This window comes from Mesitornis unicolor, unplaced genomic scaffold (genome assembly GCF_000695765.1).
Source record: "Mesitornis unicolor isolate BGI_N332 unplaced genomic scaffold, ASM69576v1 scaffold24224, whole genome shotgun sequence".
Taxonomy (NCBI): domain Eukaryota; kingdom Metazoa; phylum Chordata; class Aves; order Mesitornithiformes; family Mesitornithidae; genus Mesitornis; species Mesitornis unicolor.
Genome location: NW_010181138.1, coordinates 460 through 17117, shown reverse-complemented (window position 1 = coordinate 17117; position 16658 = coordinate 460). Strand labels below are relative to the sequence as shown.

Below are 16658 nucleotides of genomic sequence, written 5' to 3'. Positions count from 1 at the left end.
AGCAGGAATAAAATCTAAAGTAACACAATAAACATTGCAATGTAGTATCTTTCGCTAAGAATACGTATTTCTTTAAATATTAATTCTGTTTTAATGGTAGTAGTAAATTTGTTAAATGAGTAGTAAATAAAAATATTGTAAAATATAAATAAATAAAAATAGAAAATATTTCACATCTATTGCCATAGAACATATCAGAAATTAAAGATCAGGATTTTGAAATTTTTGAAATAGTTGTTTGAATAAAGTGACAAGATCTAAAGATACGTTCAGCATCCAGTAGCTTTCATAGACAGCAAATTACTCTAGACAGCATTTTTGAAAATACTACTACTAGGTAAGATATCTTAAAAGAATTTGAACATTTTAGAAAATGTCCAGACCAGGATAAGAACAGTGAGCTCTTAAATTTGGGGTTTTTTTTCTATGCTTAAAATATACACTAACCTTTGGCTTGATTTACAAATCTGATTTTGTTTGGCAACTGTACAGCACTGCCGCCATGGAATTTGTGTGAGCAGAGAAATGGAGGCTCGTCCTGTAGATGGAGAATGGGGACCATGGGGACCTTATAGCTCCTGTTCAAGAACCTGTGGAGGTGGAATCAAGAGCACCACCAGGCTGTGTAATAGACCAGAGTATGTTTTTTATTGTGATTTACATTAGTGCATGATGAAGGTGTTGTGACATAATGGATTAGTTCAGAACAAAATGAAGGTATTGTGGGTTGTGTAAATTAGTTCAATAAAGAAAATGCTTGTTTCAGCCATGTTTGAACAAAGACAGATAAGTCTGCAGACTCTAATATGCAAAAAACTTTTAGATTACTCTTGTCTCTCAACTATATAATTCATATTTATAGCTATTTCTAAAGACTTATTTTGGCAGGGTATTTTTTTTTCTAGTTTTACTCTAAATGCTGGGGATTTCTTTAAACATTGAGATGCTTTCTTTGAAGTAAAAGCTGCAAAAAGAAATAGATATTCCCTGGTAATCTTTTTAGTGAAACACTCGATTGGCTTTGATTTAAGGCTTTTTCATGCCACCACCACCAGTAACACCCACAAGGAATAACAGAGTCATTTACAACTTACCTTTATAATGAGAAACTTCCACTGACTGAATGTGGGTTTTATTCTCTGTGATGAAAGTCAATGAGAACTTGACCCTTAACTTCTTCAGAAGAGGAACCATAGCTGCAGCCTGGGTAGCTTCAGGGTTTCTCTAGGAAGTCACATCTTCTTGATATTATCAGAGGGATAAATGAATCTCGGTCAAAAGACTCCATGTTACTTTATTTTCTCGAATGAGTAAGAGGCGGTAGACTAGATTCCCATTAGATATGTCTCTGTCAGTTTGTAGTATCTGATAGTATCAAGATGTCATTGATTTATTATCTTTTTCCTCACCGAGAACCTACTAATACTGAATTACTGTGTAGCAGGGTTTATAACAGTTAGGAATGTATTTTAGACTTTACAGTAAATGGGATGTTTTTCACAATTTTCCCTTTTTAGTTCTTTTGATCCCCAAACTGAAACCGATATTAGGACTAAAGAAAAGCGTGTGTCAGCTCCTACCTCTGTCTTCTTTCTTTGTCACTTTGTAAAATTATAATTTCAAATCACAGAGGGAGGTGCTGCTTCTGTAAAAATATGGCAAAATCGTTAAAGGTAATAAAGTTAAGAATGCTTTTTCTCAGGCAAAGTAATTATGACTGTAAGAGAAATAAAAATGTAATAGACATTAATAAACATCAGTAGCTGGATTATCACCTACTTCAACAGTAGTATTTTACATGGACTTTTTGTTTCTTCACTTGGATTTAAATGTATGCACAGTGCAGTAGAAGATAAGAGTGTGTGTGTGTGAAAGTCAGAAACAGAGCAGAACGCTGTGTGAGATTTTCCCCTTTGGATCAGTGGCTCAAGCCACTTTTCATGGAAAACAGCAATTTTAGAAACTGAGCATGTTTTACATTTACAAATTTTTGTTAGACCAAGAAATGGAGGAAAGTACTGTGTTGGCCGCAGGATGAAATTTCGATCATGTAATACAGATGCATGTCCAAAAGGCAAAAAAGATTTCCGGGAGCAACAGTGCTCTGAATTTGATGGCAAACACTTTAATATCAACGGTCTTACGTCTGCTGTTCGCTGGCTTCCAAAGTACAGTGGTAGTAAGTAATCATAATTATTTTCAATTAATGAAATAAAAATGTTACTTCAATTAAAGTTTTTAAACAGACAAGAAACCTGTTGGATTTTCTTTCCAGTTGCTATGAAAGATCGCTGTAAACTTTTTTGCCGAGTTTCTGGAACAACTTCCTACTATCAGCTGAAGGACAGAGTTGCTGATGGTACTCCCTGCGGAGCAGAAACCAATGACCTTTGTGTTCAAGGCTTATGCAGGGTATTTAAATCTAAACTTATTAATTACTAAAATAAATTTTAACAGATGGTAGATATTAAATATTAATCCAAATGACCACTACTGAAAATATGTAAAGCAAGGTGTTTTGAATTTACTTAAATTAATTTTAATCCCTATGAAATTTAAGATCTGGAAATGGAGGCAATTCAGTGAAGAACATACAGTTGAGTCTGAAGACCCACAGTCTTTCCTCATTAAGCCTCATATGTGAGAGAGTTAATATTGTCCAAGTTAGGAGAGAGAAACTGATCCAAAATTGACATAAAGGGAGGAAAGAAGCATGCTGTGTGTTCATTGCTGTCATATTTCAGCTATCAAAGAAGTAAAACAGTAGAAAATCCAAGGGTAAATAGATTATGTATTTATTATTTTATTGAAAAATCAGGAGGAACTGACCCTTGAAAGGGATCATTTCAGCATTCTTTGCTTAATAGCAATTATGGAAGTGCCACAAGATTTTGTTGGGAGAAGCAAGGTGCTGTTTTGTAACAACTCAAGACTTTTTTTTTCAATCCCACATTGTTTTGCTGGTTGCAGTGAAACTGAGCAAATCCAGGATGAGGAGAAAATGTAGCCTGTTTTGTAGTGTTGAATTAAGAGGCAAGAGGAAGTGCCAGAGAATTGTCCTGTCTATCATAATTTTAAAACAAAAGGAAGTTTAAGTGAAGATACATAAACAAAATTAGTACTTATGCTAGTTTAACCAGCATAGTCTACATGTAGTCCTTTGCCTCTTTTGCAGTAATGACAGACTTTAAAAGAATTGATGACCACATGCACATACATACTGCTTTTAGGATTCCACGACTTTTAAATGTAAATATAACTTAAAATTTATACACTATGTTAATTTTGTATATGAAATCTTTATGTGCTGTTATGTATTCTTATACAGCTCTTGACACATTAAGGGTATTTGGATTGTACATTCTTAGTACAACAACACTATAATGTTTTGCACTTATATCATAGCACCCAAAAACATAAAAGGTTTTTCATGAATTGCCAAGGAAGAGCAGATATATACAGTAAATAAGAATATTTGGGGAGAGTGGGAAGCTTACATTGTTTGTTGTCACTGTTTTTCACTGAGCTGAGTGATACAAGGCCATTGTAATTTTTTATTATTATTATTATTATTATTATTATTTTGTAGCAAGCAGGCTGTGATCACGTTTTGAATTCCAAGGCAAGGAGAGACAAATGTGGAATCTGTGGTGGTGATAATTCTTCATGTAAGACTCTTGCAGGTACTTTCAACAGTGCTCATTATGGTATGTTTGTTTGTTTTTGGTTTCTTTTTAAATCTTCATGCAGATTTCAATGTGGTGTAGAAATTATCTTTTACATTTGAGGAAGTGGGATTTCAGTGTATGTTCTTTAAGACCTTTGTCAACAAAAACTATCTCTGATTTTCAGTCACATATGCCCTCTCAAGGACACAGAAGCAAACACTATGACACAGTAACCCATTCAAGGGGAAAAAAAACAAAATCAGTCAGCTCTAAGTTCAAATCAAAATACATGAATAAAAGATATGATGAAGGTAAAAGTACTTAACAGGAAGAATGCTTCCTTCTTTGTACGTTGCATTTTCTCATCTGAAATGATGCAGCTGAAGGACTTACTTCAACATCCTTTTGGTTGTGTAAGGAGATAGCAAGAAATCTGTGGCGTGAGCAGCTGAAGAGCTTTCTTTTTTCTTATAGTGACAAAGATAGCCTGTGAAACGTGAACCTTCTCTTTCCAGAAAACATGGTCTGCGCTGTTTATGTTCTTTCCTCTTCATTGTCGTTTAGTGAATGAGAAATTTCTGAAAAACCCTGGTAATTTCTATTTCTTTGATTTAGTTTCTCTAATAGAGCTACTAATAGTTCTTCTATATGAAGTCCTTTCTGGGAGGTATGGAGAGACTATTGTATGCGTGTAGAAGACAGTCAAGTAGTTAGAGCGTAGAACATAAGGACAGAAGTCTCCAGGTTAACATCAGATTCCTAAAGGCTCCTTCATGCTGCTTCGCTGGTTGAGAGAGACCACAGGTGAAGTGCAAATGTTACCTGGAGAGCTGCCAAATAGGATCTTCATGCAACAAAGGAACCGCAGATTCGGAGAGGAAAGCATGCTCAGTATCCTGTTGGATTGCTTTTTAGTTTTTTCCTGGGAAAGGACTTGTGCAAAGAAAAAAGTACCAAAAAACTTAAAGGTGGGATACAGCTACCCTTCCCATGCAAATACACGTAACTTTTCTTGTGTCTGACCTGAGAAGTTGGAAGAAGACACAATCAGCTGGTAGAGACAATTTCTGTAATTGTGGTCAAAACACTGAAGGAGAAACATGTATTATTTTGATAATTCTGACTAAAGGACTGTCAGTGCTTTTGTTTTCCATTACTGTGAAAGGTTTTTTGCTTATGGGAAGCACATGAATTGTGTCACAAATTGTTATTTGATACAAGTGATCATGACACTGAAACTGCCATTTATGCAAATATGGTTGAGTCTGTCACTGCTGTTTTGCATTGTCACAGACTTACTTGCTTCTAAATGAAAATTTTGGGTTTATACTTAGTTGAATGTTCTAAATTATGTTTGAATTTTTGGAATTATGGCATATAAAAGATGTTATTAACTACACTACTGGACAAGATGCTAAACATTTGGGATTATCACTCGGGTATGCTGAAGTAGGAGTGCAGCAATACAAACAAAAGGTGGTTGCTAGCTGATCACTAAAACATCAGTGTCCATGGATGGCCTATGGCATCCATAGGGTAATGACTGAAAATATTGTCTAAGGAAATAGTCTTTCACAAAAAAGTTCTGAGTTAGGATCACAAGATAAGTATGCCAAATTTGGTACACCTGATTTTTTTCTTTTAACTTCATCTGGTCCCCTTCTGTACTGACACAAGTCATTTTACTAAGGCAGAATTAGGAATTAGACAGTAGCAGCCTGTGGTACATGCTTGTATTCATACAGTAATAATGTTGTCATTAGGTGTTTAAACAGTAGTGAAACAATCATCAGAAACACATTACATTGAAATACTAATTCACTTAGCTCCCAATTTAGGAAACAGTAATCTAATTATGTACACATAATTGTTATGTTGACTATTATTATTGCATCAAATTAAAGTATCTGTGGATTTCCTGGAAAATGGTCATTCTCAATGCCTTCATATGTGATCTGTTCTCCTGTGTGTCCTTGACAGCATGCTATGCAGTTTTGTTTATAGTTTCCTCTCATATTTTGTTTTCTGGCTTTCTATTACCACAAGACCTTGAGCATGTGAGATGAGGGGCTTTTTTGAGAGTCTTTGGGTTTTCTTCCCAATATTTTGAAAGATTGCATTGATCCATTATTTTTGGAAGCTGTATTTATCCAGAGCATGCAATTTGCCAATTTGCAATTGCAGTGCTGCCCCCAGCTGGTAAATGTGATGTACCTGTGATTATATTAAATGTTCATTTAAATGCATGGCATAGTTTTAATAGATTAAAAGCACTGGGAAGTTAATGAATTATGAAATTGAAAAGGATATTGCCATTTAAATTTTTACCCACAGAGGTGAGTCAATTAACTAAAGTTAAATCAGAGCAAGACTGTTAAAACACAGCAAAATAAGTGCAAAAGTTAGCAAAGATTATATTAATGTTTCATTAATGCTTTGTGTTTATTATTTGTTTCCAATGTTTGCCATACTCAGTTTTATTTAGACATAAGAATCCTTTTGAATTTGTGATTAGCATCTGTATGAAACATCTTTTTAAAAAAAAACTAAACCCTATGCTTATGTGCAGAGTGAAAGTGCTAAAGTGAAAGTAGATCTTGATGCACCTAATACGCAGGAAGCAGAAACTCATTTGTGAAGCGTTTGTATATTGCAGGGAGCACACTGGAACGACATTTTAAGCAGCAGAATGTGGATCAAGCATGGCTAGTTTATCTGCTTTATCTACCTATACATGCATACCTATACATGCATACCTATACCATACACAGCCTGTAACACTGCAGTATTGGAGTATTTATGGCTTGTTCTTTGAGTGCTGTCATGTAATACTTTTGTGAGACAGAAAAGCTAAGCCAATTCTATAAACAGAGAGTGGAGATATTTCATGTTGAGTTATTCAGACTTGAATAAAAGTTTTGTTGTTAAATTGTGGGGAGCCACGATGTTTCCTGAGACCCACCACTTGAATGCTTTATAAAGTAATCCTGCTCCCTAGAGATTTTTCTCAGTAGATTGAACTCATGTTAATGGTAAAGAATTGAATTCACATTTCTGAACACAGAGATGAATTTCAATGAGATGCAAAAATAAAGCTTCAGTTCAACTGATTAAAAAAGCTAAAAAACAACAACAAAGAAATTTAATATGCATGAAGGTATTCACGTTTCCTTCCTAAAACATGAGAGCATTTCAGCATTCACTAGTGCACTGTAGGATTTTGTGAATAAAACTAGTTAAATGTATGTTCATATTTACTAATATTCGACTATTTCTGTATATAATTAATTTGTGAATTATTACATTGCAGGTTACAATGTTGTAGTAAATATTCCCAAAGGAGCAACAAACATTGATATTCAGCAGCACAGCTACTCAGGGAAACCAGAAGATGACAACTACCTTGGTAAAAGCCTCCTGTGTCTAACACTGATGGATAGTTTTTCTGCTTTTTCTCTGCTGTAGACATCTTTTACAAGAAGTCTGATGACGTCTTCAGAGGAAATATCTAATTACATTGTATCAACATTTGTCTGAGTCTCTCTGTAGATACTAGTTTTCAGAAAAATGAGTGAAATGTTAGGTTTCTTATTCTTAAATGTGTGTGTTTGTTTGTCAGAGAATAGCAGTTATAGCACACTGCATCATTTTGTCAGGTTTTTACTTTGTTGTGGCAATGTTAATTAAAACTCCACAAGTGAACTCGGGAATAACGCAGGTATTTGTGGTTTTAAATCTTGGAAGCATACACTTTGTTTATAAATGAAACAGTCTGACCTTCAGCAAACTTAGCAGTTGTCTCTTTTTCTATCATGTCTGAGTATAAAGTTCTTATGTTGATAGATTTGCAAGCGTGCGAGGGGAAAAGAATTCATAAGCCCATTGTACCAGAAATGCTGGTGGTGGTATTTCACAGTATTTACATTATATTTGAAGAGCCTGAGAGAATGTTGGTACATATTTTCCTTCTGTGTCTTCTTCCATTACCATCCTACTCAGCAAACTTCAGAGTTTTCAAAATATTTTCCTGGCCACCTGTGGCCCTGTTACTGCACATGTGTCTGGGAGGACACAGAAACACCCCTGACCCCCTGACACTAGCTACCATTTCAAGTGTAGTAATGCCTGATTAGCATGCCTTTACTAAAAATTTTACTTTATTTTTACATTTATTTTTTAACTTGTTATTTGTATTTACTGTTGTAAATTGGTCGTTATAATAAGTTATTATAAATGCATAATAGTTTATTTTTACTTTAAAATTTACTTTAAAAAGCCATTTCAGTAAAAGTCGCTCTAGCAAATACAAGAATGTGGGCTGTAGAATAGGCCAGAAATACAGATAATTATTGTTTCCGTCTACAGTAGCAGAATGTAACTAAATTTAAAAGTGATGTCTGCAGCCAACCCTTCAACAGAACAAATATTATTAAAGTTGTGTTGTTAAATGCAGAGAAAATCCATGACAACTGCTCAGGCAAAGTTACTGATAGTTAGGATTGAATTCATGCATTAGAAACTATTTGATAGAACTCTGAAGTATTACGCATGGAGTAAAATAAAGCTAAGTGTTGATGAGAAGATATATTATTAAGAGTTTTTATTGATAGAATCTTTAAATACATGCTTTATTTCCAATATTTTATTTTGCTTATAGCTTTATCTGATATACATGGAAATTTTATCTTGAATGGAAATTTTGTTGTAAGCATGTCAAAAAGAGAAATCAATATACAAGGAGCCATTTTTGAGTACAGTGGTTCAAACAATACGATAGAACGAATTAACAGCACTGATAAAATCGAAGAAGAGCTAACCTTACAGGTGCATGTTTACTTTTTTCATAAGTTTGAAAATTTGCTACATGATCATTATGCTCATAATTTTATGTTCAAATTCACTGAAAAACAGCTATCATTTTATCTCAATTAAGGTTTTTGGGAATTTATACAACCCTGATGTGCGTTATTCATTCAATATCCCAATAGAAGACAGAAGCGATCAGTTTACGTGGGATCCTTACGGACCCTGGCAAGACTGCAGCAGGATGTGCCAAGGTACAGTGAGTCCTTTTGTCACCAGAACCAAAGACCTGATGACATTTGGGAAGAGACTGCTCTTAAGTACTCAGAATTTTCAACCCTACTTGTAGGGAAGAAACTCAGCACTCTCAGTAAACTTTAGCTACACAGAACCTTTATGGACAGAATGGCATTATCCAATGCAATTGTATATTCAAAACTACACCTGTATTCCTTTCTTTTTTAGCCATAGGAGTGCTTTATAAAAAAAAAAGTTGGATCAAGTCTAATGCATCCTTATAAAATGATACTGTATATCTACTGCTATGTATTAGACTTCTGTTATCCTATTTCCAGATGGTCACTGATTTGTCTAGTATCTTTCATATGTATGTTTATTTGTCTTTTTTCATTATCTGCTACATGAGGTGAAGCTATTTAAAGTTATATTTTATTATTTTTTTAACTGTTATTCTACAGGCTATTTCAGTATAAAAATAACACCACAATGTGTATGAGGTGTATATGTGAAGTGTACGTACACAGATTTTTTGATGGATATCCCTATTAGCAGGTGCTAGAAATGTCTGTAGATATGTGGTGGTGAGTTTCTTCTGGTTTTGAGTCAGGCTGTAGATATGCTCATGTGCTAGAGAAGCAGAGCCCTTTATTTGCTATTTTTTTTGTTCCTTTTCAAGGTATTCGAAGAAGAAGAATGATGTGCATACGTAAAAGTGATCATGTGGTAGTGTCTGATCAAAGATGTGAACTTATACCCACTGTGCCTGATGTCTTTGAGGAGTGTAATACAGAGTGTGAATTAAGGTAAAATGAGGTTCCTAACTGATGGAGCTACTGTGGTCTTACGTATTTTTGTTGATAGAGATTGAAACAAAGTAATTCAGATTGCTTTACCCTCTGTCCCTCCACCCCTGTATACCTCCCTTGTCCCTCCTGTCTCTCCCTCCTTTCCTCAAGTCTATTGGTATAAAACCAATATATAAATATATTGGCTTAAACGTTATGTTTATACCTCTGACTCTAAACAGAACTAGTGTACTTTTCTAATTTTTATTGATAAAGTACAAAGTCTTTTGTCAGGATTGTGAATCCATTCTGCATATCCTGGCACAAAAAACTTCTATTTATTGATGGACAGAATATATTTTTCACCAGAATTGTACCCACAACTGGAACTAATTTGAAACAGACTTGTCTACTTGCACTCCAAGAAAGCCCACACTGAAATGTTCAGAGGATGAACAGTTAGAATTGTAGCTTACATTTTTCAAAGTCACCTAGGAGATTAAGACAAAAGATCTTTTAAAATGAAAAAGATGTTTTTAAGCCTATGAGTCAAATTCTTTTATATTGCTTTGAAAATTCCAGTGATGAGAGAGATCTTACAGTTTTATCTGTTCCTTAAAATGCATATCTGTATTCACATGACAATTCCTGTTACATTCTCTGAGTGCTTTATTCACCGTTGTCTTATTTTTTAAAACATAGTTAGCTTTGTATAACAGTTTATCCTTGTAGGTGGCACAATGTTGGCAAAAGTGACTGCACATCAAAGTGTGGCCCAGGGTATCGGTCTGTAGAGATCCACTGCATGAAGTACGCAAAAGGACTCAGTGCTCCAGTGGATGATAAGTACTGCGCTGATCAGCAGAAACCACCAACCAGAGAGCCCTGCCATGGTGACTGTATGCTAACAAGTTGGCACTACACAGCATGGTCAGAGGTACAAATTCATATAATTGTACCATTTTTGTTCTGGTTAGCATTCATATCAAATTTTTATTTCTATATCATTTTTTTGGTTTAAGTAACTGAAAGAAATAATGTTCAACAAATGCAGAGTTCTAGGAGGAGCTAATACCAATCTTTATATTTCAGTAACTTCATCATACTTTTATAAGAAGCTGTAGTTAAATTGCTTGCAGCTTGGGTTTTGGAAGTCAGCAGAGAAGATTTGGTGGTTAAAGGTGTATAATTTATTTATAGTCATAATAATTTAGTTCTGAGAGTATTTTGGAAAAAAGGAGTAAGTACAATTTCAGCTTTAAACTTCATTAAAGGATTATATCTTGGACCTACTAAAGTGCCAAATTTACCTTACATGAACATATTAGCAGTCTGTGGTTTAAATGCAGTATACATTTGTCTAACACAGTCATTAATGTTTTCCACCTTTAAGACTGATAATGTCTTTTGACCTGTTTTTTTCATGTTGTGTTTCATAATATTATCTATACATTGCAGTGTTCCAGGAGCTGTGAAAGAGGTGTCAGAACCAGAGAAGCTTTTTGTATGAACAATTTAGGCCGTCATCTTCCTGACAGAGAATGCCAGGAACTTCCAAGAGTTGTAACACAGAGTTGCAATGACTTCTTATGTCCCAGCTGGTCCGTTAGTGAGTGGAGTGAGGTAATGTAAAACGTCTTTGGTCCTGGTCATCGATATTAAAATAAGCTGCTTTAAGTGTTTGGGTGTTTTGTTCTGACTATTTTAAGGCATACGATAATTAAAATTCTGAATTTCTAGAATCTGGCTGATATACATCTCAGATGCCATGAGAACTTCTGAAAAACACACCTAGAATTTATTTTTCTCGGAAATTTTGTTACATTAAAATGAGGTAGCAAAGCTACTTAAAGTAAATCTATCTATGGTCATATGCATATATTCTTTTTTTATGAAGCAATGTGAACCACCCAGCCAACTGAAGAACAGAATTATATCTGTTTTATTATAGATTAAATGGCTATAAAAGAATCATGGATAGTTTAAACACTTTTCCTGTTAAAGCTGTGATTTGTGCAGTAGTTTAAACTAAAGTATTCTTTATTCTAATGGAAAGAAATTATCTGTACATTGCTCTCATGTATTTGTAGCTTTAGAAACTTAATAGTGATTCCTTTGTATTAGCATTTGGGTTGATGTTTACAAGAAACAGAGAGTTCATAAAAGAACTAGTTTTGTTGGATTACTTACATTCATGGAATATTTTTGTTATATAAGTGATCTTTAAAATCCAACAGATTACTAATAAAAAAGATTAATGCAGATTCATGTCTTTATAAACTGATTACTCTAATAATTTTACAGTGTCCTGTGACATGTGGCAAAGGAATGAAGCATCGTCAAGTACAGTGCCAACTTAATGATGAACAACTGAGAGATGATTTCTGTAACCCAAATGATAGACCAAAATCAGTAACACCGTGTGAACTTCATGAATGTGCATCTTGGCAAGTAGGGCCTTGGGGATCAGTGAGTACACAAGGATTCCTGACTTCTTGTTTCCTAATTCACAAAATTTAATGATTACAAAGCAAAACCTTTTAAACATTTTAATTGGATCTTAAATCTTGCTGGAACAGCTTGTACAAGCAATTTACCAATCCATGTCACTAAAGCAGAGCTTTCCATTGCAATTTTTGCACTGTACCATCTGGTAACAGCTATTCATGACCTGTGTATTTACCACTATTTGTGCTTGAACCACAACATTGATAGGAAGTTATCTGTGTCATAATGTTTTCAGCTATCTAACATGGCTGTGCTCTTGTCAGACTCTGTACTGAAGAGAAATACATTTTACATCTGCAGCTAGTGATTCATTTGGAAGCTACCCCTTTCTCCTACCCCACTGCTTCTTCTAGCCCAGTTTTTATTGCTGACCATGACATTATATAGCATGGATTGTTGCTTTGACCAGTTTTGGTGAGTTATTGTGGCTGTGTTCCCTCCCAGTCTCCTGCCCACCTCCAGCCTACTCACTGCATGGGGTAGAAGGGGACAGAAAGAGAAAGCCTTTTTCCTGCACAAGCACTGTTCAGCAGTAGCCAGAATATTGGTGTGTTATGGTTATGGTCTGCCATGGAGAAAGTTAACACCATCCCAGTAGTCATTCCTATTTATTCTAGAAACAGTTTTAAAATAGAAAATGTAATTAAAATTTAAATTTGCTTATAAATAGTACTCTTTCAAGTGTGTGAAATTATTTACTTTAACAGTGTTCTGTAACATGTGGACGCGGATACCAGATGCGTGCAGTCAAATGTGTTACTGGGACATACAGAGTTATTTTGAATGATGACAGGGAGTGCAATGCTGCTACTCGTCCTAGAGATAACCAAGTAAGTTAAAAAATACTTTTCAGTGGATCATACTTTTTAGATAAAGCACCTAAATATAAATGTGAATAAATAGAATTGAGTTCTAGAATGAGAAAAAATAATGAAACTGTCCGCTTTTTTCCTGACCTTCAAATTTGGCCAAAGGAATTAAGTAAAAGAAGAGTAATTTGGAGATTAGAGGTATGAAAATTTGGTATATGATTGAAGGAGTCCTAAGGCCTTTGATTATTTGGAGAGGGTGGGACAGAGGGAAACTCCAACATGTAGAATATTAAAAGGAGACTGCTTGCCATGATGCTTAATAGTAGCACCTAACTGGCTTGGTATTCTCTAAAATTCTGCTTGTATATAGTTCTTAAAAGAATGAGATGGCTGAATAAATCTTCAGCTGTTGAAATAATACTATTTTAAACCTTATAGACATGAATTATGATTCAATATGGTATTAATACAGTTCTTTACCTGTTCTTCCTGTCTCAGTTTACTTATCTCATTACTTTCTTTAATTTAAATCTTTCATTTTTCAGAAGAAATTTTTTTAATACAGTCAATGTGTTTACCTTTAACTAAAAGGAACTGGTGCCTTAGGTACTATGTATTAATATGTTGATCTGACCGCCAGATTGATAAATCTCATTTATATCCAGCTAAGCTGGTAAACACATTCCTCCTTGAGGGCATACTCTGCTTCTTATCTCAAGAAGAAGAGGAAGAAAGGAATTCTATGGTCCAGAGTAAACTAGTCACAAGTTACCACCCCTCTGATGGCTTCTTGAATAAGATTTCAACACATAAAAGCCAAGTAATTGGTATAAATATATTTCCATTTAGGTGTGAAAACACTACTTATGCATTGCATTTCGAATTGTGGTACCTGTTCAGTTGTTGACCAAAACTGCCAATTTTGTGTTCTCAGTAGCTGAAGTTGTAAAGGACAGGACAGCACAGCCTCTGTCTTCACTCAGTTCTTCTGTACTGCATGTGGCTGTGACACAGGACACGGCAATGCCTATGCCCCTTGTCTCCACCAAGTTGTCCAACACAGTCCTTACTCAAAGTGCAAATATGATTATTACTAATACAGTTGTAACATCAAATAAATTTTCTTTGCCTCTTGATTTGAAACAAAACAAAACAATTCAATGAAAAGCCTTCAAATAATGCTACAGAAAAGTTAGAAGATGGTGTTTACTTGTTAGTTATTGCTGGCTTATTGTAATGGTAGGATCCATTTCTGTGGGAGCCATTTGCTTTACAGTTGGTTCTTCTAAAATGTGTATCTTGAAAGCTTTTTTATTCTCACCCCCACAGGAATGTGAATTACCCCCTTGTCCAGAAAACACAAAATTATGGACTACGTCACTTCCTGTAGCTCATGTGGGGAAGATGACCCAATGGAGATACGGATCGTGGACCCCAGTATGTAATGTAATAGTAGTCACATCTTCCAAAGCAGTACTCCATATCCTCACCCATTTTTCCATCAAGCACTAATTAATATTTTTTTTCAAACTGAAATCTGCTTGGGATAAATTTTAAACAAATTCTAATATTTTTAAAGAACCTTTTTCTTAAGGAGGAGATAAAACTCCCAGAAAATTCTGTGTGCTTCAAATCTAGCCAGGGAAAATGAGAGGAAAAAAACCAGGATTCTAAGAGCTGGGTTTCTAAGCAAAATAGCTTTCATGTGAAGGTGAGTGTGCAAGGAAGTGAGTTTTTTTTTTAAATAATTGCTCAGTTTCTGAGTAAGGAAAATATAATTCTTAAATATTATTTAAATCTTTTGTGTGAATACCAATATTGAACAGTTTGGGTTTTTAAGGGTCTAATTTTGCATAATTCACAAAACGAGCATTATAAAAATGTTATTTACACAATCTTTGTTTAATGGAAGAGTTTTTGATTTTGATGGTGATGAAAATTAGTTTTACTTGACAGTGATGTGAAAATTTGAAATTATCTATAAAAATGTGGATGTGTCTGTTAAATCCCTTGAGGTTATCAGTTTTTACCTCTTGAGAATATAAGGTTTTATTATATCAGTTGATGTAAGTATTGCATCACATAATAACGGAAATATTCTAGAAGTTACTCTCTAATGTGTCTATTTTTAATAAAAAATATTGCCTTTGCAACTCTGTGATGATTCCACATTGTAGTTGAAATGCTACCTATATGGTGAATTGCTTCACAAGAATTAAGGCTGTGCAATTCAGTTCTAAGCCAATGGCAATTCTTAAGGATTAAACCATCCAGCAATATTTCAGTTTCCTTCCTGAGTGCATGGCTCTATCAGTGTGAGATGGAAATCTTGTTCTCAGTGTGTAATTCTAAAGTCAAACTGACACTAAACTATGTAAGTATTTTAGATGCTTGCATGATCTTGTTTTGGTCTCCTAAAGTGCTATGAGCTTGGATTGTTCTCTGACAGTGCTCTGCATCCTGTGGAAAGGGTGATCGTGCTCGCTATGTGAGTTGTCGAGATGCTCATGGAGGAATAGCAGATGAATCTTTCTGTGCTCACTTACCACGACCAGCTGAAATTTCAAGCTGCTTTAGCCCATGTGGAGAGTGGCAAGTTGGAAATTGGTCCCCTGTAAGTATTAATTGTAATTTATTTTTTAATGTGATTATTTAGATTATTGGACAAAGTCTTTGGTTACAAATTAGGCCTTCGTATTCTGTGCAAGTGTGATTGAAATTACATGCCTTGAATGTTTCTTATTGTCAAAAGTATATATATATATTTGTCTTTGGTTATTGATTATCAATGTTCTGTCTCAAATGTTGTGTTAATTTTTGGTCAGTGCACAGTTACATGTGATAGTGGAATAATAACAAGACAAGTTATCTGTGTCAACTATCATCAACAAATCGATGAGAATTACTGTGATCCTGAAGGCCAGCCTCCCAAAGAACAGGACTGTAATATGCCACCATGTCCACCAGTTTATCATCATATTCCAAAAACACGTGACCATCCAAGCCATTTTCCAGAAATAGGTTACCTTCCAATACACAATCCACAAGACAATATAAACCAGTGGAACCGTCCCTCTGTGGGAGGATATCAATGGAGAACTGGACCCTGGGGAGCAGTAAGAATTGGTTTTTTTTAATTTATTAATTTGTTCTCTCACGTATATTAACATCTACAAGTTATTGCAGTACAGATTTGGTCAAAAGAGAAGGACATTTGTTATTGTTATTAAGAATACATTGCATTCAATGTGTAATTCTTTTTCAATTTCAGCTCTAAAATACTTTGACATAGTAGTAATTTTTGTTTGCAAATTTCAGTTTTGAAAGTTAACATTAAAAAAGTTACAATTTTAAGTTGCTATAACCAACGTATTTTACATTTTTCTGGTTATGCAATGGTGATATGTATGTTTACATATTTTGGTAGTGCTCTAGTACTTGTGCAGGTGGATTTCACCGTCGAGTTGTAGTATGTCAAGATGAGGAAGGAAGAAGTGCTAGTTATTGTGATGAGGCAACAAAACCTCCAGAGTCAAGACACTGTGATTCTGGACCCTGCCCACGATGGAACTATGGAAACTGGGGAGAAGTAAGACCATTTCACTTTCAAAGGAAAACAGTATTTACCACATAAGCTTAGAAACAATAACATAATTATTTGATTTTGATGACTGGAACTGAATGCTGTTTTTTACTTTTTTAAAAAGAATGAGTTTCAACCTGTTTATCTAAACTTTGTTCTTGTATAGTGTAAATATACACCCATAAGAAGTACGTATTGTGTAAAGCTAAGGGTGTACAACATATAAATGAGTGATGCAGTAGCATCTTGAATCTTGAAT

At 34.7% G+C, this 16658-nt stretch overlaps 1 protein-coding gene across 1 annotated transcript in view; it reads left to right on the top strand.

Moving 5' to 3' along the window:
- The window catches only part of LOC104539737 (A disintegrin and metalloproteinase with thrombospondin motifs 20-like), a gene marked incomplete at both ends in the record, with an annotated part of 55215 nt that extends 38810 nt beyond the window's left edge, over positions 1-16405 (top strand). The window contains 16 exon segments of the mRNA XM_010183337.1: positions 493-638; positions 1998-2179; positions 2276-2412; positions 3590-3707; positions 6979-7074; positions 8326-8498; positions 8602-8725; positions 9388-9514; positions 10229-10433; positions 10955-11119; positions 11801-11965; positions 12712-12834; positions 14146-14253; positions 15266-15430; positions 15642-15932; positions 16244-16405. Coding sequence (XP_010181639.1) covers positions 493-638; positions 1998-2179; positions 2276-2412; positions 3590-3707; positions 6979-7074; positions 8326-8498; positions 8602-8725; positions 9388-9514; positions 10229-10433; positions 10955-11119; positions 11801-11965; positions 12712-12834; positions 14146-14253; positions 15266-15430; positions 15642-15932; positions 16244-16405 — 2487 coding nt within the window.
- Positions 16406-16658: the final 253 nt, after the last annotated feature.